Source organism: Notothenia rossii (assembly GCF_949606895.1).
Source record: "Notothenia rossii genome assembly, chromosome: 8".
NCBI lineage: Eukaryota > Metazoa > Chordata > Actinopteri > Perciformes > Nototheniidae > Notothenia > Notothenia rossii.
The window spans coordinates 74,297,457-74,321,375 of NC_136906.1; the positions used below are offsets into that span (position 1 = coordinate 74,297,457).

General features: G+C 39.7%; 2 protein-coding genes across 3 annotated transcripts in view; one reads left to right on the forward strand and one right to left on the reverse strand.

Annotated features, from left to right (window-relative positions):
* Positions 1–15,232, reverse strand: part of reps1 (RALBP1 associated Eps domain containing 1) — a 26,442-nt gene extending 11,210 nt beyond the window's left edge. Inside the window, exons 1-10 of the mRNA XM_079646322.1 lie at positions 14,472–15,232; positions 11,990–12,113; positions 10,682–10,905; positions 8,053–8,218; positions 6,148–6,278; positions 3,710–3,872; positions 3,568–3,631; positions 3,307–3,461; positions 2,264–2,385; positions 1,805–1,901 (exon numbers count right to left, since the gene is read on the reverse strand). Coding sequence (XP_079502448.1) covers positions 1,805–1,901; positions 2,264–2,385; positions 3,307–3,461; positions 3,568–3,631; positions 3,710–3,872; positions 6,148–6,278; positions 8,053–8,218; positions 10,682–10,905; positions 11,990–12,113; positions 14,472–14,624 — 1,399 coding nt within the window. The 5' untranslated portion in view covers positions 14,625–15,232. The remainder of the gene's footprint in view (positions 1–1,804; positions 1,902–2,263; positions 2,386–3,306; positions 3,462–3,567; positions 3,632–3,709; positions 3,873–6,147; positions 6,279–8,052; positions 8,219–10,681; positions 10,906–11,989; positions 12,114–14,471) is intronic.
* Positions 15,233–17,367: 2,135 nt separating this feature from the next.
* Positions 17,368–22,801, forward strand: abracl (ABRA C-terminal like). 2 transcript variants are annotated; one of them, XM_079644297.1, is made up of 3 exons: positions 17,368–17,499; positions 18,641–18,706; positions 20,202–22,801. In XM_079644297.1, exons 2-3 carry the CDS (start codon positions 18,646–18,648, stop codon positions 20,384–20,386), a joined length of 246 nt encoding a protein of 81 aa, XP_079500423.1. In that variant the 5' UTR covers positions 17,368–17,499; positions 18,641–18,645; the 3' UTR covers positions 20,387–22,801. The 2 variants fall into 2 exon arrangements, with proteins under 2 accessions (XP_079500423.1, XP_079500424.1); XM_079644298.1 differs by lacking the exon at positions 17,368–17,499 and adding an exon at positions 17,542–17,677.
* Positions 22,802–23,919: the final 1,118 nt, after the last annotated feature.

Genomic DNA, 23,919 nt, shown 5'->3' on the forward strand with positions numbered 1-23,919 from the left:
CATGTGATAACCAGGATATGGAAACAATAAGGAATACGTTATGATGTGGAGAGCATCTAGCTTGCAGCACTCCGCTGGTTCCTTTGTGTCTTTGTCTCCGTACATCTCAAAACATGGCCGTCATTATATTATTATAGACCTGAAATCCTCTCCCCCGTGTTTCCCTTGTAAACGGGCAAGATGGACTTGTTTGTTTTCCAATTTCCAACCACTACTTCTTTTACAATAAAAGGAATTATATTCTATTTTACACCGCTTGCTTGCCATGTATAAAACAAAACTAACTTCTGACAGAACTACACTGTGTAGCAGAGTTACTCTACACCAGGGCTATTCAATTGGCGGCCCGCGGGCAAAATCCGGCACTGGGGTGATATTTACTGGCCCTTTGAGTATAATGTTTAAAAGTAATCAACTTTCTTTTTTTTTTAAGATTGTGTTTGTGCCTTTATTCCAGAGGGTGTTAAATTGAGAGATAGACATTGCCTAAAAACTTTGGCGGGCTCGGGTTTCGAACCCACCTACTAGCTACTGTAGTGACAACTCCTGTCATTGATTGTATCTCTGCGTGAATGATTAGATCATTTGTCCTAAATTAAATCAGATTAAATGATGTTGATGGTTAAATTAGATTCACATGGAGGCCTACTGAGTTCTGAACTTGCCATTTAGACCTATAAAAGGCCTTGGGGCTATGTTGTTAGATTGAATTAAACACAATATATGCACTCCACTATGCTGTTGTAGTATTTACTGAAACCCTTAATATGATTGCTCATATTTCAAGAAGGGCTGTCAAACGATTAAACATTTTAATTAGATTAATCACAGCTTTAAAATTAATTAATCATGATAAATCACCATTCGAACTATGTCCAAAATATGCCATTTCTTTATGTATATTGTTGTGGGAATGGAAAGATAAATGAAAGAAGGCGGATATATCCATTTAACATACGTATGTTTATTATAACATTGTTCTGTGTGTCAAAATGAAAGACAGCCCACACCTATCAATCATCAAGCCGTGGGGTCTTATTTAATTACGTGTTGATTTCTATCAACACGTAATGTTGTATCGATGTATAGAGATGTACTACAGCAAAAGTACTCTCCGTCGGGACTTCCTGCAACAACACCACGCCGTTATCTTGATTCTGATTGGCCAGAAGACATTACCAAAGATGTTCTATTGAGAAGACGATCACTACGTGACAAAAGTTTTCAAAACCGTTTCTAGTCTTCGGTATTTCCAGACAAGTGGCTACTGAAATCAATCTTACTAACTGCTGACTGTGCAATTTACTCCGTGCGAGTTGGCGGACTTTATTTTTGCTTACTTTAACATCATTTTTCATGGTGGGGCTAAGCCATTTCTTGGTATGGCTGTAGCCTATCCCAGCCATACCCTGGCGCTGCGCATGCGTTAAATATTTTAACGCAATTAATTCAAAAAATTAATTACCGCCGTTAACGCGATAATTTTGACAGCATTCATTTCAAGCCATCTTTTTCCCGGCCCCTTGCTTTGGATTATTTTTCCTCAACCGGCCCCCATTCCAAACTAATTGAATAGCCCTGCTCTACACCAGCATTCATATTCATTTTTGTTTGCTTAAAGATCTATTGACAATTGAATGGAAACACAGCTATTGAGAGAGAGAAAGAGAGAGCGAGAGCGAGAGACGGACAGAGAGAGAGAGACAGAGAGAGAGAGAGAAAGACAGACAAAGACAGAGAGAGAGAGCTCATGGAGATCCAGAGAGGGTTAATGTCTGTCCATTAATGGTGAAACCATGCATACTAAGTGATTGACTTACAGGGTCAGCTGGTGCAATGTTAGAGTCAAATTGGGTCAGAGTTTGTGAGCTGGAGGAGCGCTCGCTAAACGTCTCCCACTGCTGCAGGAGACAGACAGACAGACAGTGAGAAAAAACATGTCAGCCAGTGCAGTGACATCACACATTTACATCATCAGCCCGAGCCGCGTCCGTCGTGTGACATCATCGGCCATCGATGTGACATCATCGGCGGGCGTGGGAACAACAGACTTCCACACAGAACAGCACAGGAAGTGAGAGAAGAGGTGCTGAATTATCAGTAATTATGTTTGATGATGAAGAGGATGAAGTAGCAGTCAAATCATGATGGATGGATAAAGAAGAAGCACCCATTTACCCCTCAGCAATTAATCATGATGAATCAAATGCAACACAGCAAAGCAAACGAACATGGAGCAATAAGAAATGTTTGTGTTGTGAACCTCGCTGTTCTGGTTCATCTCGGGCCAGGCCTGGTTGAGTGAAGGCATGGAGGGAGACTTGTTGGGGGTGACCTCCACCGGGGAGCCCGAGTACCCGACGTCCGCGGCCTGGTCCGGGACCTCTGGACACAGAACATTAGGACACAGGTCAGCCATGTTATTCCACAACTACAATATTAGGGGTCCGGGTGGCAAACAAAAGGCAATACATAATCTCTTTATTTGTTGTTTGAGAAAGTTGTCAATACTTTTCTTGCTAGTTTTTGCTCTTTAAAAAACGCTTAATCTTTGAAGGACAGAAATACTCTTTTGTAAATCGAAAATGTAATTTAAAAAATGAAAGACAGACAAGGGAAAATGCTTAATATGACAACTAAATTATGCCAAATTCCTGTAAGCAGTTCATTAACGCAACTACTCTTAAGGGGATATTAGGGCTGCTCAATTAATCGTATTTTAATCGCAATTACGATTTTGGTTTGCGACGATTATGAAAACAACCTAATCGAAATAAAACGATCATTTATTTATTTTTAATTGGTTTTTCAGTTGAATTATACTTAAAGTTCAGGGTAATCAAATGTTAAAAACATACTGTTCAACATTTGTTTTTCAATAAATGGATGTTTTCAAAGTAAATGGATAATCGTTTTTAATAATCGTGATATCAATTATTGACCCAAATAATCGAGATTATGATTTTTGCCATAATCGAGCAGCCCTAGGGGATATTATATATATTTTAAGAATAAGATCAGTGTGTTACCTTTCCCTTAAAAACAGAAAACAATTGTCTAATTTACCAACTCATTTAGTCTGTCTTTGCTGTACAGTATATAACGTTGAAAGGGCAGCAGAAACCTACAGCAGCTCCATTATAGAAAGAACTTCATCACCCGAGTAAATGTATAGATTTACTACGACTGCAGTGCTGTAACCTCACAGGCTTTATGAGGCCTGAGGCTGGGACATTAGGGGAGGTAGGAACACAGACAGAGAGTCAGAGTGAGAGGAAGGGAGGGTGGGGGGGGAGGCTTGCAGACCTGCTGTGTCATCCAGGTCAATCAGCTTTGGCATCAGGCTCTCAGGCAGCTTCTCAGGGAGGTCATATCCATTTTTCCTGGCCACGACCAGGTGAAAGGCGGCACAGAATTCATCCAGGGTCAGCGCCCCGTCTTTATCGAAGTCTGACAGCTCCCTTCAAAGCACACATTAGACGCAGGTGAGTCTGCAGTCCTCACAACACAACTGTATACATTCAGCACAGACAATCATAGTGTTTGTGGATGAAAGGGTTGACTCACCAAATATGTGACAACTCTAAAATCGGTAGTTTTGATTTGGTAAAGAACTCTTTTGCAGACGAACCTAAAACCCAAAGAAACTGATGGTTAAACAGTTATCCTTAAACGTTAGCTTTATTGTGTTTAATCTGCATAATCCTACCAGGTATAAAGCCGTTTAGATCTGGCTGGATGGTTTTAAACTGGTTTATATAATACTGTCTCTGCTCGTCCGTGATCTTCCATGGATCATCGTAGCCGCTCGTCTGTCGCTGCATCTCATTGGCTGTTGCTCCTGAGGCCACCGTTCGTATCGTTGTGCTTTCCTATGGGGAACAAATGGGACATTTACAGAAACACTTGAGATAACAGCACTGGTTTAATAGACATGAGGTTTCTCCCATGTTCCCCTTTAAACTGTGGGGTTTTTTCTCTGGAAGTTTTTCCTTGTACGATGTGAGGGTCCTAGGACAGAGGGTGTCGTTTTTCTCATACTGATATTCTGCACAAACTGCTGTTGTATTTGTTGTAAAGTGTTCTTATTGTAAAAGTATTTTTACTGTATGTACAGCACTTTGGCTCGACCAAAAATCGTTTTAAAAATGTGCTATATAAATAAAACTATTTGATTTGATACATGGATATATATTAAAATTCAGAATAAACCATGTCCTATGTGTACTGTATGAATTTTTTTGGCCATAATTTGGGCTGTTTACACGTTAAACTGTAAAAAAATCCCATGACTGTTGATTTACATGTGACATGTCAAAAAATGGTAATATTACTCTACCAAAAAAGTCCTGTTCTTCAAGGAATTTGGAACACTAGGACAGTCAGAAAGCCTATCATTAGTTCCCATTAATCATCTCATATTTGACAATGTAATAACATTACTCAAGAAACAAAAGATCAGCATGACGTCTGTCTTAAATCCGACACTGGGTACAGGGGCTGCTTTTCAACTTGGCCTAAACAATGTCACACGAGAGTTAAGGTCTAGCAGTGCAGGCAGAGAAAACATTGATATATGTTTAAGTCACCACTTTAGTTAGTAAGATATCTTATGTTTGTAATGCCCGATGGCGCCTTTTCATTTGATAAAAGAGGGTGATGACGACTGCAATGATTAACACAGCCTGTCAGAATCAATCCATTGTCCTTTTCACAATCTCAAGATGTTTCTGTGATTTCTTTGTAACCACAGACCCACTTTTCTGTGTAATTAGTTGATGTATTATCAGTAGTCTGTAGTTAAATGCTATGTACAGTGGGGCAAAAAAGTATTTAGTCAGCCACCAATTGTGCAAGTTCTCCAACTTAAAAAGATGAGGCCTGTAATTTTTATCCTAGGTATACCTTAACTATGAGAGACAAAATGAGAAAAAAAAGAATCCAGAAAATCACATTGTCTGATTTTTAAATAATTTAATTGCAAATTATGCTGTAAAATAAGTATTTGGTCACCTACAAACAAACAAGATTTCTGGCTCTCACAGACCTGTAACTTCTTCTTTAAGAGCCTCCTCTGTCCTCCACTTGTTAACTGTATTAATGGAACCTGTTTGAACTCGTTATCAGTATAAAAGACACCTGTCCACAACCTCAAACAGTCACACTCCAAACTCCACTATGGCCAAGACCAAAGAGCTGTCAAAGGACACCAGAAACAAAATTGTAGACCTGCACCAGGCTGGGAAGACTGAATCTGCAATAGGTAAGCAGCTTGGTGTGAAGAAATCAACTGTGGGAGCAATTATTAGAAAATGGAAGACATACAAGACCACTGATAATCTGCCTCGATCTGGGGCTCCACGCAAGATCTCACCCCGTGGGGTCAAAATGATCACAAGAACAGTGAGCAAAAATCCCAGAACCACACGGGGGGACCTAGTCAATGACCTGCAGAGAGCTGGGACCAAAGTAACAAAGGCTACCATCAGTAACACACTACGCCACCAGGGACTCAAATCCTGCAGTGCCAGACGTGTCCCCCTGCTTAAGCCAGTACATGTCCAGGCCCGTCTGAAGTTTGCTAGAGAGCATTTAGATGATCCAGAAGAGGATTGGGAGAATGTCATATGGTCAGATGAAACCAAAATAGAACTTTTTGGTAAAAATCCAACTAGACGTGTTTGGAGGAGAAAGAATGCTGAGTTGCATCCAAAGAACACCATACCTACTGTGAAACATGGGGGTGGAAGCATCATGCTTTGGGGCTGCTTTTCTGCAAAGGGACCAGGACGACTGATCCGTGTAAAGGAAAGAATGAATGGGGCCATGTATCGTGAGATTTTGAGTGACAACCTCCTTCCATCAGCAAGGGCATTGAAGATGAAATGTGGCTGGGTCTTTCAGCATGACAACACACCGCCCGGGCAACGAAGGCGTGGCTTCGTAAGAAGCATTTCAAGGTCCTGGAGTGGCCTAGCCAGTCTCCAGATCTCAACCCCATAGAAAATCTTTGGAGGGAGTTGAAAGTCCGTGTTGCCCAGCGACAGCCCCAAAACATCACTGCTCTAGAGGAGATCTAACTGCAATTTATAAAAAGGGAAATCAGTTCTTTATTAAGGTGGTGATAGACGTGTTGGACTGCCCTACCTGGGCTGACGAGGGATGCATTCCTGGGATGGCGCTGGATGGCGGCGTGTCCGCTGTGAAACTGACCCAACTCTCCTGACCCGGAGGAGGGGGCGAGTGAGACGGCCACATCCCTTCAGCGGGCACCGCACCTGTGGAGGAGGAGAGGAAACATACAGTTACATCTCCATGATACACACGTGTTATTAGGGCTGCAACTGTAGGCTAATCATTTCAGACTTGACGTTTTTAAGGGATCGTTTTTATACCAGCTGTATTACCAGAGTATCTTTAACACATTTTGTGCTGATGAAAGCATTGCTCAGGGCATGTGATGTTCCTCTGTGTTCTCCTAATGACTAACTGATGTAACTGCCACTCTCAGCAAACATCATTTATGTACAAGCTGCAAACATCAGGAAGTAATACAAACACAACTAATATGCTCTGTACTGACTTTTCTGCCAGGTCTTTGTCCTTGTCTCAATGTTCATCACTGGTGGTCCATAAGGAGTTAATACGATTGTAACCAAAATATAATAGCTGGTATGTGTTATTAATCTAAAATTATATATTTAAGCTTTTCAACATCAGAAAACACTCCACTCTGCAGAAGAGTTATCCTTCATCTTGTCGCCTCTTTCCACTGTCTTTAAACTTAGAGTTGCAACTGATGATTATTTTCTGTATCAGTTAATCTGATGATTATATTGACAATTACCGTAATGTTCGGACTATAAGGCGCACATGAATATAAGCCGCAGCAGCTAAATTGAATGATGTGTACATATATAAGCCGCACTGGACTATAAGCCGCAGGTGTTTTAATGTTTAATTACCATATCTAAGGGTTCGTACACAGAGGGGATTGTCGGGAAAGAGATGGCTGTTTGAGGAAGCTCCCATTTATTAACATTTCAACAAACAAGTTGCATATTTGCATAACGTATTCAAGTGTTAGCATTTAGTGCAATAGTAGCTACAGAACATGTGCTGTGTAGACTGTACTGTATCACATAGCGTTTCAGACACACAAACTTTTCAACTTTCAAACTTAAACGGAGCGCTCCCAGCGCACGTACCGGCAGTGATCTACAGCAGTGGTTTTCAACCAGTGGTACGGGGACAAACTGTCTCGCTCTCGTTCTGTCTCTCGTACCACTCTCGGTTCCACTTTTACTTTTGCGCGCTACCTGTCTCACTCTTTTCCGGCCTCCAGCTTTTCCTGCTGGAGCCCGCCGCTTAAAGGTGGGGGGCGCGGACCGGCCATAGAGCCCATAGAGTTAAAGGTGTTGGCCGTTAGCTGTAAAAATCCATAGATTAGCCGCACCGTTATATAAACCGCAGGGTCGAAAAATGGGGAAAAAGGCGCGGCATATAGTCCGAAAATTACGGTAATCAGGAAATAGTGAAAATGTGCTATCTACGTTTCTTAGAGTCCAAGGTGACGGCTTGAAATGCGATGTTTTGTCTGATCAACAGACTAAGGGGCTGCTCACACGGGAACATTTGCGTTTTCAAAAAAGTCTTCCGTTCACACGCATTCGTTTCATTTGACGTTTCTGTTCACACGAGAACGCTGGAAACGCTGTAGTACATATGCCGGGACTGTAAGTGGCGCTGTAACTTCCGCCACAAAATACACCAAAAGCAGCGAAGGAGACCCCGGAGCAATGTTGCCATGGCTACCCTTCTGTTTATGCCCCGCGGTGGATTTAGCAACTAATAGCCTAAGATATTCAGTCACTAATTATATCAAACAGAAAAGCTGGATCGCTGTAGAGACTGGCACAGAAGAATGGAGGCATTGTTTCTAAACAAACAACAAATTACAATCAATAAACTGATTGTCCATCACCTAGTTGACTACGTGTTGCAGCTACACATTAATTAAATATACCATCATATCAACGATCGGGAAGTTACCTGCTGCTTGTGCTTCTCTGAAGTGCGTCCACACGGCTCCAGCTGGAGCAACGACCGGCTGTCTGTCTGCGTTCCCTCCGCTGGCCTGACGCTTGTGTTTCCTCCACGATTGAGGGGAGGTGGGGGGAGACTGGTGAGGGGAGACCACCGGGGACGTTGGCTCAGGCTGGTAACACACACAACATACAATCAAACACATGAAATATGTATGCAGATAAAAAATACATTCAATAAACAACTACAGCTTGAATGAGAATCACCAGCTTCTGACATGCAGCGTTATAAAATCTTACATTTGACACACAGTGAGGAAGCAGAAGCTCAGTGTGCAGAAGTGTCACCACTACGGTTATATTATGGTTCCACATGTTATGGGTATTAACTTTCAGATGCCATTTCATATACTATAAGATTTCCATCGCGTACATCCACAACCAAAACTGACTGCTTCAAAGCTTTTATCATCTGCTCATCACAGATAAGGGATGTTCAAGCTACTAGCTATTTCACAATAGATGCAAATAGATAAGAGGTCTACGTTACCGAGAGGCAACACACTGTAAGAAAAAGTCAGCAGCAGGAAACTTCAGATAGTCATTTGAGCTTTACGGACACAAATATGGACAGGAAAAAACACAGGAAACACGACAGTATTCCGGTAGCTTATCTTTAGTAACGGCTGCACTCAGTTGTGGGAGGAAATCAAATGTAAAAGGAGATAAAAGTGAAGTTCAATGTGTTATTAATTGTGGGAAAAATTTAAATAAATAATGTATAACTACTAAACACAGAAAAACACCCCATCTGTTTTTTATTCTTGTTTTATTTTTTTATATTTATTTTGTGCGTATTTTCTTTGCTTGTTTATTTACTCATTTATTGTATCCTGGTTTGTTTGCTATTTTTGGGTCTTTGAACTGTTCACTGAGCATACAAATAATACAAATTCTATGCGACACCAAATAAAGAATGATTTAAAAAAGAAAATCGAACTAAACTAATACCTTCATTTATTGTCTTTGCATGTATACATGTACAGTATCTTTAAATCAAGCAAAAGAGCAAAGACACGTGATGATACCAAAGACTAAGTAGTCATGTTTGTTTGTACACCAGTTATGGCGCTTTTCCACTGCAGGACCTAGCACGGCTTAGTACGGTATAGTTAGGCCTCGTTAGGCCAGGCTCACTTTATGCTGCGTTTCCATTGCAGTTTAGTAGCTGGGGCAGTAACTATAGTAACGCAGTGTAGGCGGAGCCGTGACGTCATCTTCAATGCTAAACACAAACCCAACATCAGCCGTTAGCTGTTAGCACTCAGAGCTCACAGCTCCTCATATCTGTTCAGAAACTAGACAACAGTTAAACAAGTCCAAACCACAGACTGTCTGTGTCATGGAGAATACAGTCGCTGGTTTATTTATGTCTGTAGGCCGTTGTTGTGAGTGTGGACGGTCGGAGCATATACTGCGTTAGCTTAGCCGATCTCCATTCAGAAAACACACATTTTAAAAGGTTTTTCGTCTGCCGTCTGTCTGCAGACTTGTCAAAGCATTAATTCATGGTTTTTACTACCGGTATCAGTATGTTGTTACTTCGGCATCATTTTGAAACGTGTATTACAATTAAATCACGGTCAAATATGTTCATTTTATTGTAGTTGCCAGCGATTCTCTCACTGGTTTAGCATACTCAGCCCGGTCGATTTTGGAGAGCCAGAAAAACTGTGAAAAAGTACCCGTTAGCCGGAACTACGCCTAGTGGAAACGCAACCAAAAACGGGCCGGGCACGGCACGCTTAAACCGCGCTGTAGTGGAAATTAGGGCTGCAAAAAATGACTAATTTGATAATCGATTAATCTATCGATTAATGAAACGATTAATCGACTATTACTGTATGCCTTGCACAATTTCTCAAATGCTCTTATTTAGCCATCAACTTTTAGATTTAGCTTGAGGTTGTTTAAGGCATGTGGAAACTAACAATGAAGACAATAAAGATGAATACTTGATTCAAAAATACGTATTATTAAATTAACTAAACAAAATTAACATTGCTTTTTGTTTAAATTAAATAAATAATATTTCACATCAAAAGAAACGACAGTGTTTTAACAAATCGTATTAAACGAGCATTGTTCACATCGAGACGGGTAAAGTTTAACCACACCTAGGAGCGCGTTCTCTCTGCCATCTCCTCCGTGTGTGTGTGTGTGTGTGTGTGTGTTTGTGTTGCTGCATGTAGCAGCCGCGTGTGTGTAAACTGCCCCGCCCCCTCGCACAGAGAGAGATCTCGTCTGATCGAAAATACATCATAGACACATTTGTTTGTCTTTTTGCATATTAGAAACGAGTTGGCGACACTAAGACTGCAATATAATGTTTTTGTAGCAATAATACATGACATATCTTTTATAAATGTCTCCAGTACCGATAAAAAGACCAATAACGTTGGAGCTTAACGGCGCGTAAAACACACGTGATGACGTCACCAACGAATCGACGACTGAATTAGTTGGCAACTAATTTGGTCATTGATTTTAATCGATTAAGTCGATTAGTTGTTGCACCCCTAGTGGAAATGCGCCATTAGTGTTCATTTCTATATGAGGAGAGTAGGATTACTGACCTGTGGTTCTATGCTTGGCGCCAGGGGCTGGACGACCTCATGGACAGGAAGTGAAGTGGATGCTGGGGGACCTTTCTTGTTTTGGATAACCCAGCCAGGCGGTCTGGGCATCACGGCAGCAGTGGAGGCCGGGAACAGACCGTCCGTGTCTGTGTACAGTGCTGCGTGCCTCGCCTCCGCCTCGTTCTTCCCCACCACGAACCGGGGCAGCGGCAAGTCTTTGACTGAGGAGACAGGAATCCAAGCACAGGATTAGAGGAAAGATTACTTTCAAATTGATTTCCGTGTGCTTTAATGCACTAAACTCAAGGACTGTGCCCACTCTCCGTTGCACTTAGATAGTCAGATATCATCAGTCTGAGATGCGTGGTGGATTTTAGCCCCGTCACAATAATGATATCAAGGAAGTATTGATAGATGTGTGGGTGGACATGACCTTGATCCTTTTTGCTGACCTGGATATGGCTGAGTGTTTTTCTTTTGTAATTTATATCAATAGCATAAAATGGTCTCAAACTCTCTGCAACTTTAATAAGTTTCACGTTGTACATCACGAATATTTTGTTACGAGGGAGTGGCCTCTGTGGTTTTTTATATCTAATGCTGAAATCATTTCAACAACTTTATGTTGCAATATTTAGGCCAACCAAGTAAGTTCATGCAGCGGGTTACGGTTACATCCCACATTGTGTTTTTTTTTTTTTTTGAGGATTCACCAAAGTCAAACAGAGAAGTTAACTTGTTAACCTAAAGCCTGAGGGCTAAGACTACAGACTCTTTTTAGTAAAGATAAATAGAAAGTTGGTAGAAACAGTTCTTACCATCCACCTGATATACAACACGAATATAGGGCTATTATCTGGAAATAGCTGCCATAAGATATACCTAATTATTTTTGATTACATTGTATTAACACACACACACACACACACACACACACACACACACACACACACACACACACACACACACACACACACACACACACACACACACACACACACACACACACACACACACACACACACACACACACACACACACACACACACACACACACACACACACACACACACACACACACACACACACACACACACACACACACACACACACACACACACACACACACACACACACACACACACACACACACACACACAAAACAATATTCTGACCATAATAGATACACAAAGAGCTTTGAGTCCACTGGTACTTTCTGTGATGGTACTGAGTGGATACTTGTTCTTTCCTGTGGGAGGGGAGGTTCTTTGTAAGATCAATGGTTCCAGTCAGCGCTGTACTCACCCGAGTTGAGGCTCTCGACCCTCAGGGGCAGACCGGACTGGGCGATGGCGATGAGCTTCAGGGCGATGTAGAACTGGCTCCGCCCGAAGTGACCCAGCCGAGTGGCTCCACAAAGCTCTGTGATCTAAACCCACACACACAGGAACGAAGAGGAACAGTTAACAAACATTGTTTTCATATATAAAAAAAACTTTATATCAGACAAAATAGTATCTTATTATTATAAAGTGATGCTTAGCTAGCTATTTGTCACGCTGAATCCAATGTGAGACACCAGGACACAACAAGTATGTCCACGCGATTGTATAAATGTATGTATGATACACCGGATAAAGTTGAAAAACGTCAAATTATTTGGAAATTCAAGCATATTCAGAATCTTTAAAAACGTAGGGGTTAAAACCACCCTTTCAAATCCTTGTATGTACCCTGTAGCGATGTGGTCCGTGGTCTTAACCAGTATAGTAACCATGTATTATTATGTATCTAAGTTCTACAAACACTGGTGGCTTTATTCAATGATATTTAATTGCTTTAAGTCATGAAAACAGCACAATCAACAGTCTCTTTTCCTCGGCTCAGTGGCAGATGTTCAGCGGGTCTGACCATTAATAAGCCTGATTATCACATATCTTGCTTTACTTGGCGCCATGCTGAGCCGCTTAGTCCTGAATGTAAGACCGGGCAGCACAACAGCAACAACAATGCGTTTCGTATTTGTACAGAAGCATGTAAAAGACAATGCATTGTTGATCAGAGTGTAAATGCAGAGTGTGGAAGCAGTATACCATGTGGACACCAGAATCCTGTGGATAATTAATACCAACAGAGTTGAACTTCACAACATTAAGAAGAGTCCTTCAGTGCTGTGAGCCACAACAGCCCGCCACAGCTGACTGATCCCTTTCTTGCTGACAAAGGACTTATTCTGAGTACGTCTGGACAAACAAAGCACCAGCGCCTTCTCTCCGCCTGTTACAACATGACACTGTAGCTGTATGTGTCTATTGGCCACAACAGAGGACGTTTTGAAAGTAGAGGATTACAACACTGCCTAATTCTTCCACCCTGCAGCTCCCCTTGTTGACCTTGAAAATAATCTGACTCACAAAATGCAAATATTAGCCGCTGAGTGGAAAACTAGTCAGGTGGTGATAGTCAAAAAGGTTTACAGGCATACGTGTATTATCAGATTAAACATTAGGATAATCAAAACAAGTGACTTTAAAAGCTAAATAAGCCTGTCAATTAAAAATGTAACTGATGAATTGGCCATTGAGTATATGCACGTGGTCTCAGTAAAAGCTGGTCGAATGATTCACCATTTCTAATTCATGATTTTTGAGACTGTGTGGGTTAGGTGCCAACGGTTATAAATCAAATTGACAGGAAGACACTGTGACATTGGGTCTGTATTTTCCTCAATGTCAGCTTAACCCAGTGGGGGAAAGAATTATGGATTTTAAAGGAGCGAGAAGACAGGAAGAAATAACAAGTCATCTGAAGACTTTTTCGCATTTTTACCAGCGTACAATGACGCACTGAAAAGATACATTTCTTTTACACCCTTTTTTACATTAAGCCCAATTACACAGTAAGGTTACACAGACAGAAGTCTTCTATTCTGCCTCTTCCTTCCTGACCCATGACCTCCTCAAATTAAGATAAAATGTCTGCAATAAACACAAGATTTTGACCCCACTTTATGCATTAAAAAAGCTCCAATCCAGTGGCTCATTATATAAACGTGGTATGTTTAAATGATCTGTTTACATTTCACATATGTATGTATTACTACAATAGGCAGAATTGTATTATTTTACAGTATTTAATATGACATTCTGTTTTTATCTTATCTTATTCTATTTTACATGTATAGTCTACTTCTCCTGCATTGTTAGCACATTGGTCACTTGCAATATTTTATTTCTATTCTGTTTCTTCTTGCACTATTTGTATTGTTTAATGTTTACATATGTTTATGTTGCTTTGTTGAGAGACTGGGACTTGTTTTCATTGCCATAACCACACTGTAGCTACTGTGCATAAAATAAAGCCTTTAAATCTTGAATTTGGATTGATGGTACTGAGCAGTAGGTCTGAAGCAAAGGGCTGATGAGAACATATTTGCTACAACGTTATGTATGGGCACTGTTCAACACACAATCACGAAAATATACTTAAAGAGAAGACATACACGTCTGTTTTCTAAATAGGATGTCAATTTGAACCCAGATGTTCAGCTAAGGGTAACTATGTGATTTGGCTTCCGACTCTCTTCGGCTACAGCTAGCATTAGCCAGAAGAAGGTGTGTCTGCTCTGCTGCGCAGCATTGCTAACCACCAGGGCTAACCTCACTTTAACTGGATGACAGGTCAGCTCTGACAGCCAAGCAAGTTGGTAAAAATAATATCCATATAACAGTTCGTGGCCAGCACCATCACAGTCTGGGGATAATGACACTCGCTAACGCTAGCTTACCTGCAGGACAACTTCGCTGGGTAGCTGGGCCGCCCGGAAAAGGTCAAGAACTCTCCCATTGGAAGCCACTTTTTTGGTATTGTCCGTGTCGCAGTATATGAACAAATCCGAGTAATATTTCTGCTCGTAATCAGTCAGCGTTAAGCTTTCCATCGTAGTACCAATCGACCCTGAAAACCGGGCTACTTGGCTGTTGATTAGCCCTTAGCCAATGGCTGGGGCAGGACCAAAAAAAAATGGGCGAGACTTCAAACTTAGCTAGCCTTCCAGTACTAGCTAGGTTAGCAGGAATAATGTTCTCAACGCGCTGTTGTCGTCTGAGCCCACTCTCTGTAAAAGCCCCCAATACTATCTGTTCACAATGACAGCTACTCACCACTCAAATACTAAAATGAGGAATGTTTCCATACAGTTATTGACTTAGTTAACTTGTTGGGCCAGCCAAGAAAAGTAGCCAACAGCTGGCTAGCAGCACTGCGAGCTAACCGCTACCTTGAATCAAAGTCAGTGGCAGTTAACGTTAAGCTAACTAGCGTCCACCTTCTCAAAGCTGGACAACTAACCGCGTTTATCTCACGTTATAGCGCTTCGTTCTCCCTTTAGTCCGTCATGGGATGGTGTTTCTGCGTTTCGCTGGAAAGAAATTCCTCAGCGGGGCCGTTAGAAGTAAAGTTTCATGGATTCTTTGGGCTCCTTCCTCTAGTAATCTTAGCCGCCATTCCTGCCACCAGTGTAAAGCTACTCACAGTTGAATTGAAACTTCCGGAAGGATTGTTTCAAATTAAAACAACCCTTGAACATCTCAGAATCAGTTTATTGGCAACGTTTGTGAACATATATATTGTATCATACACACTATGGTCAGTGGTGGAACAAGTATTCAGATACTTGGGTAAAAGTACAAATAGAATATTGTCAAAATATGTAATCACAAGTAAAAGCCCTCAATTCAAAATCTCACTTTTTTATTTGCATTGCATTTAAACAGTGATCTAGATATGGACTGCCTGCTTTAACCACTGAGTTTAACAGTTTGGCGATTACTTGAAATGAATGGATCATTAGGCTGGCCAGGACACAAAATCATGAAAACTCAAAATGATAAGAAAGGAAATGAAAAAAAGGTTTTTAGGGCGTCTCCTTAAGACCAAACAAAATCTGTCTCGGTCTCTGTCTGCCCACCCAACCGAGAGTTACAGTTTTCACATTATCACATCACACCATCTTGCTTTCCATATCTCATCATCTCTCACACTTTGTCTTGAACCACCAACCTTCTGACTCATAGACATCCATTTAGGTTAAGGTTGTACAGCAAATCAAATCCAATCAAATAATTAAACAAATGTTCAACTTTAATTATGAATCATATAAAACGATATACGTGAAGATGTAAGGTCATTTAACTCCAACACACAGGAGACTGTCTGCTGTCATTAAATAGCACAAAAAAACACGCCCTCCGAAATACACCAGTGTGAGCTTTTGTTGTGAAAATAAGTTCCATCAACTTCCGTTTTTCTCTCGGGTTTTTTTTACAGCTAGCTTGATGTTTCGTGACGTCACTGGGCTACGTTCCGAATCATCGCGAGCTTGCTTGGCCTTCAGGGACCCGGATAATCGACTATGTTGGTAATTAAGGGAAAGATGTGTTATATGTAAATATCATTCAGTTAATAAATACGGGCGAACACTAATGATTATAGTATGTAAGTAAGAATTTAAAATGCAGTAATAATAGTAGGAGAATACATCATATTATAATAAAACAAGCACAAAATGTTGTCACAATAAAAGCTTTATGCATGACATGTTGTTAGTAAACTAAATAATACATGCTTACCAAATGACTAAAGAAGATTGGTAATTGGGTATGTGTTATAGTTTTTCCATTTGTTCTACATGCCCATAGCTCCATGTCATTATTATCATAAACAAAAATACAACAACATAACCCATGAGGCTAAAATAAGCTTCTGGTGCCCATTTAACCATATCAGGTGGAAGGAAGAGGACAGGAAGACGGGATGACATAAGAAAAGGAAAGGATGGAAAGGAAGAGATGTATGAGAAGAGGTTTGACACAGGAAAGAGAATCAGAGTCATGCCAATGAGCTATTATGGGCCGAGCACTTTCTTATATTATCTACATACATATGCATCAGTACCAAAATCTGTCTGCAGTGATCGAAAGGTCACTTGTGATGCTGGAAATGTTCTGTGTAAAGGAAATGTCTCTGGTGTGCTTGTTTAAATGTAATGCCACTGCTCCAAAGGCTTGATAAAAAAAAAGATATTTTAGTTTTTGTATTTGGGTGTAGTCATTTCTGGAGGATTAGAAAATGTAACTTTTTGTTTGGAGAGACAGGCATCTCTCTCCCATGCCATATAAGGAGCCCCTGAAAGCTGTGTCACGATTAAGTCAGATGAGCTTTAATGGTGCCTTTAAGGGTTATGGGAAATCTGAATATCTGTTGAAAGACCCCGTGACCCACATCTTTTTATGCATTTTAATATTTTACAGCTGCCCCCTTGAGCAAAAGGTCACATTATTTTACATTTTCTGAAGCTCCCAGTCACATAGTATGACCTTTATTAGTGATTGTTTGCACACTGAGCCATTAGGTATTGGTAAACAGCCCTTTTAATACTATTTCATATTCGAATAGGATTATTTATATGTATAGAACAGTGTGTTAGGAATAGTGTGAACATGTGTTTTTTCTTTGACTATTTATTATTAAAACCTCCATAATTCTTGGTCCCAATATACCTTTTTTTTATTCAGTATTTTACTTATTTTTCACAATTAATTTACAGTAATTCATCTGTTTACTTTTTTAAACCTTCGCTCTGTTACAAAAAATAACGATGTCGAAATGAATGACAAGGAGAAATCAATCAGTGCACCAAGACAAAGAATATCATTTCCGAGCAGACACTGAACGCATCAGCATCATTCACCAGGAGCAGATTCATCAGAAAGTCGGTCATCTTCTTATCAGGATCCAGAACCATAAAACAAAAGGTATATATGTTAGTGTTAAATACAAACTGGTTTTATGTTGACTTTTATTACATTATTCCTTCACCACATATAATATCCGTTTATTAGCGGATCATTTGTTGAACGTAAGAAGCTACAATACCGGGGCAAGCTCGTATCCGGTGCTCATTCAAAGTCTTTCTGTTGTACCTGAAGCAATGTAAGACACATTTAGACTGTAAATATAAACCCGAACTAAAGAATGACTGCACATGTTTGAAATGCATGAATTACAATGAGGATTTGTGCTCAGTGATGGCTAGCTCTGAATGCTAATGGTACCATTTCCGCATTGATCACAGTACGCCCTGTTCTTGTTGCAGCATGCTCCATTCATCTCAATACTACACTATTTATGTATACATTTATTAAATCCTTCATTTTATAAATCTAGAATTAAATGCATCAATTATGCTTTTGTTAGTGTGTATTTTTGATGAATGAAAAAGGCATTTTAGTTTCGTTTTTAATGGCCGATTTTTGTAAGAAGATAACCTTTGTCCCAGACCCCGTTCACCAATCTGGCAAAATTGCAACTATCTCCCTAATAATCACATTTAATGATGTGAGAAATTATAATTTATATTCTTTTCTTAATAACTATCCGCCGTTTGAGAATTCGGTATAAAAGCAAATACCAAAAAAAAACGTAATTTTGATTCAAACATGTTTTTAATCCCATTCACTATTCTGGCAAAATTGCAACTGTGTCAATAATCAAATGTATTTATGTGAGAAATTATAATTTTATATTTTCTTCTGAATTAGTATCCCCCTTTTGAGAATTTGGCAAAGAAAGACATTTTTTGAAGTGACTATATCACATTATATTTGGTCCAACCTTTCGATATCAGTAAGGATTGTTAAAACAAATGGTAACTCAATTACACGCTAATTCATGTATTAAGCATTTACGAAAATGAGGGATCCTATATTTAAGAATACATTTACTTTTTAGCAACAGGACATTAAAATGACACCATTTTAGTTGTGTCCCCCCTGCAAGAAAGTAGCATGACCAATTGCTCGTCTCCTCCCACACTGTGTACACGCTCTAAAACACTTTTGTTAAGCTAAGAAGTCTATTTGTGGTAGTTAATTCGATTTTCTTTATCCCTTCTAGCAACAATGAATGTCGACCATGAAGTCAAACGTCTGGTGGAGGAGATTCAGCGACTTGGCAGTAAAAGTAAGTCAGTGCTATATTCTGTACGCCTATTAGAGGTTCATTGTGATGTGTTTCATTTTACCATGTTTAATTAACCATGTTCATGCTCTAAATTCTAATGAACCATAAACATGCAATCATGTGATGTTGATCAGTAATCGACCTTAGTCCCCAGCTCACTGCCCTGAAACAAATAAACCAGTGTCTGGTTACAAAGCCTTCCGTCTTCACTTGTATTGAGTCTCAAAAAATCTCTTAAAGAGGCCCTTTTATGCTAATGTTTTGGTTCGTATTCTGTGCCCCTACTGTGACATGTCTCCATGCTTTAATGTTCAAAAAGCTCTTTATTTGTCTCATACTGCTAGCGTTTGCATCCAAAAAATCCAATATTTTTCAAGCCAATTATTAAGGAGTTGTTGGCTGACATTTAATGTAATTGGTTTAACCTGTTATTAACTATTGTGGCCCTTTTTGGCTTAAAGATATTGACAGCAATTTGCTGAATAAAAAAAAAAAGGTGGAGTATTGCATTGGGTGACTGCACTTTTAATTCCCATTTATTTGTTGTGACTACTTCAAGGCTAACTTGGGGGAAATCCTTGCAAAACAGTTTTGACAATTTTAAGACTTTGCGTTTTTTTATAAATGTTTACATCGACTGCCCCCCCCCCCCTTAGGGGAATTCATCCACAAAAAACAGAATGGACGCTGCACTAGGTCAGAAACCAGAAGAGACTGTGAAGTCCACCGTAGGCGAACCACTTTCGGACAAAATGTCCTCTCCATTAAAGGCAGCTCATTGTGGAACAGCCTCCCAAACTGAGATACGGGATTGTCCCACTCTCAATAGTTTTATAGGTCAACTCAAAGAATGGTTGAGCAACAAACGGACGTGCAATCACCGCTAAATGCACTTTATAATAAAGGGGTATCTCCTTGTATGTGTTGTATGTGAGGGACTACGGTTGGAAATTAGCTCAAAGCTCAAATCTAGCATATTTACATTTGAAGCATTAATTGTTAAAAATGTTCATCAATGTGCATTGTCCCTTCTCAAATAATGATTAAATGAAAATGAAATGAAATAACAACACCTGAAAGCTCAGAGCATTATTACTCTTTTTTTCTTCTTTTTATTTATTCCACAAATATATAACATACATGTACATAAAAATCACACCCGCCTCAGTTTACAGTCCACTGAAATCTACACGTTATTGCTCACACACACACACACACACACACACACACACACACACACACACACACACACACACACACACACACACACACACACACACACACACACACACACACACACACACACACACACACACACACACACACACACACACACACACACACACACACACACACACACACACACACACACACACTCACACTCACACTCACACATTACCCCTTTCCTTCCAAGTCTTGGCAAATTATACATAAATACAGACATTCGTTTGTATTATTACTTTTAAGATGTATATCAATCTGCCTCCTATTTCAGATGCCGACGGTCAAACCAGCGTGACGTTCGGGGTCTTATTCAACGACGAGCAGTGTGCCAACATCTTCGAGGCGTTGGTGGGCACCCTGAAGGCGGCCAAGAAGAGGAAGGTGGTCAAATACGACAGCGAGTTGCTGCTGCAGGGCGTACATGATAGCGTCAGTATTACTCTGCTGCAGGAATAAGGCCTAATGTTTGTACCACATGGCCTTCAAGCAACTTCCTGAATCCCCTCAAATACTGAGCTTCTGTAGCGGCTTGTTTTCTTCCTTCACGTGCAATGCTCAGTATTTCAATTTAAACAAAACAGATTAGCTCAAACTGTACACTTATGGACCCAGCTGGCATAACTGCGTATGATTTCACTTGATTTCACTGTGCCAAAACGCTATTAAACAAGTTATTGGATAATCTTTTGGGTTATCAGGGGCTAACGTTTATATTTTCAGATGGTGTTTCTCTCCTTCTCAGGCCCTGCTGTTTTATCAACCAAGGGTCTGAGATGTCCTTTTGATACACTTTTAAGACTATAAACACACAAATCAGGATTGTACTCATTTGTGTAACGCCTTCATTCAGGTTTTTTTTTGTTAATCTTTAGGGGAATTTCACTAAAATGTAACTTTTACAGCCAAATGCCTCTTTTGAAGTGTCAGGATAATAGACTGGAGACATTTAGCAACTCCAACAAAATTCTTCTTCACATCTTTAATTGGAGCACTCTGATCTTTACACGTTGTTTGTAAAATATACTACTTTTAAAAGCTGTACTAGGTCAATTGTTCCTTTATCAGCGAGAATGTCTTCTCACTTTGAATCTAGTACAGCTGTAAGACCACAGGTAGTGTGCGTCCACCAAAAGTGTCCCCAAGTGGCGATTCCATTTGTTTGCATAAGACATTTCTACTACCTCTTGTGGACTTTGTAAAAAGACATTATTACACCAGTGCTTTTGGGAGATAGAAACTACTAAGACAAGTGCATTTCAAGACTTTTGCACCATTTTGTACTTGTTGCAATCTGCTAGACTAGTTTTTATTCCATCTTTTTACTTGTGATCTATAATGAATTTTCTCTGCTAAACAGATTCCAAATCTTGCCTTTCCTAAGAAACAGTCGATGAGCAGACGGCGGGTGTTTTTCTCATGCAGTTTATGTTTTTGTGTAATAATGACAGGGTTATTGGTGCGAGATGCAAAAGATTAATTCTCAGTGTTTCTCAGGACCAAATGGACGCAACCAAATGATGTTTGATAATTGTCCTGTAGCTAGGTGTCTTACTTGTTACACAAGATGTGCATTTATAGTTTTATTAGTTTTTTTATTTTGCCACCCATTATTCTGTACTGTAGGGAAATGAAACTTGCAGATCAGGCATGATGTCCTTTTTTGGAACAGATACGGGAGCCCAATGTGGTCCAAATTGAAACAATAAATAAGATATTATGAAATAGGTAATCGTATGAATAAGTATAGACTAACATGTGGTGATAACCTGAAATTGTAAAATAATCTGATACACTTTTTAACTCAATCAATTTGATGAAATTCTGTCACATTCTGCTTTTTTTCAAGATAACATGACAGGTCATTTTAATTTTTGTTCCAGCTGCTTTTATTTTAGAATGTCCTTTTCATAAAGTGTATTTTAACTTAAAAATGAAAGGACCCAAAAGGGTCAGCGGTCATTTTGAAATAAAACGGTGTGGGAAATCTTTTCAAATCAAACACAACCTGTAACTATTTTATTTTGGAAAGAAGCAGAGCCAATCAGCATTTCATAAACTGAGTTTAAAATATCTATTGAGTTAGTTAACAATTTCATGGCTCAATATGTCATATCATGTCTATATTATTTAATCTAATTGATGTCATAATATCTTGTTTATTTGTTTCATTTTGAACACCGGTAAGTGGCTGCAGCTGCTCTCGTGGAAAAAACCTAGAAACACCAATAATCTCCACACATTCAGCTTCTTCTCCTGCATAATATCAAGCGTTACATATCCCATGAAGAGAGACCACGCCTTATCTGCAAGTTTTAAAAGACCCATTTCACACTCACTGCTGTTCTGTCAACCTAAATCCTTACGCTGTTTGATTTCAGCTTCACTTGAATTATGTTATTACTTATCTCTGAACCGTATGGGATGTTCTGCTCTTAACAGCGTTGGTGGCAAAGATGGATAAAAGAAAGGAAACCCAGAAGAGCTTATTCAAATTATGACATTTGCTGAAATGTAGCCAGTAGGGCAAAATGTAATCATCAGTAAAACAACACAAACGGTTGAGTAGAAGTCTGTAATGTTTTGGGATAAATGGAGGAGAAGCAAGAGTAAGGAGGAAACAAACTGTGAGTGAGCTGAACATAATTGCAATTTACAGCACAATTAACCTTTAGCCAGAGGAGAGAGTTGTGATCAGAGCGGTGCCGATACTTCAAGCCATTCCTGTGAACCAATGGGATGTCTGCATGATGTGTTTATGTGCGTCATTACTGTCTGCTTGTATTGGCAATAACACATTCCTAAACGTACCAAGGTTTCTGTTACTGTGGAATACCCTGCAACGAATAAAATCTTTACACTTGAAACCTTGAACCTGCTTTGTGTGTGATTTTTCTGACCACTCTAAATCTTGAAACACATCTCAACAACACTGAAATTATTATGTTTATTTATATTATAATGTTCCACTCAGACTGGACAAGCTACTTTATTGCATGTGTAGATGTCTTATACTACTTCTCTGATGGCTCCCACAGGATTGTTGACATCCTCCTATTGATCTTCTTATTATAGACATATGCATTTCCAAACATTTGGTCTACCTATGTTGTAAATGTATTATCTTTTCAATTTACACACGGCATCTATTGCACGTCTGTCCGTCCTGGGAGAGGGATCCCTCCTCTGTTGCTCTCCCTGAGGTTTCTCCCATGTTCCCCTTTAAACTGTGGGGTTTCTCTGGAAGTTTTTCCTTGTACGATGTGAGGGTCTAAGGACAGAGGGTCTCGTATTGTCATACTGATATTCTGTACAAACTGTGAAGTCCACTGAGACAATGTAACATTTGTGATATTGGGCTATATAAATAAACATTGATTGATTGAGAGGCCATGAAAATGCATGTTTTATTTTTACTGTCAAATAAGCGTCAAAAATTCTAGTTTAGTTTGTTCAGTCGTCAATGTACATTATCTATACTCGTGTGCTTTTGAATCACACTTGATGCAACTGGTTTTCCCCGTTATTTTACGAGCAACTATGGTGTGTTTTGCTGCAGGACTATTATGGTAAAGACAGGCATAGAATTTGAAATAGTACAGCTTGTTGCATTTGAAATAAGCAGAATAGTCAAGGAGCTGCTGCTGTTTTTTAAATTGATCAACAACCTTGAAAATTATCCGAAAAGCAGGACATTTTTAAAATGCAAGATTTATGAATGGAGTTTGACGCCCCACTTCCCTCCAAGAGAATATATTGTTTTGTCTTCTTTAAATACTGAAAATATTTGGAAACTTTCAAATACCAATGCTTGTTATACATGTACTTTGATGTATGCTGTACATTGAAATGCTGCAAAGCTCCAGTTACCTCTCATTTATTTTTGATGTAATGTTGTTAGGTTGATGACATGTGTGCTGTCATATCTGCTTAATTAGACAGTGATGCCTGCCCACAGGTATGTGACATTTATTACTTTTCATCAACTTCTT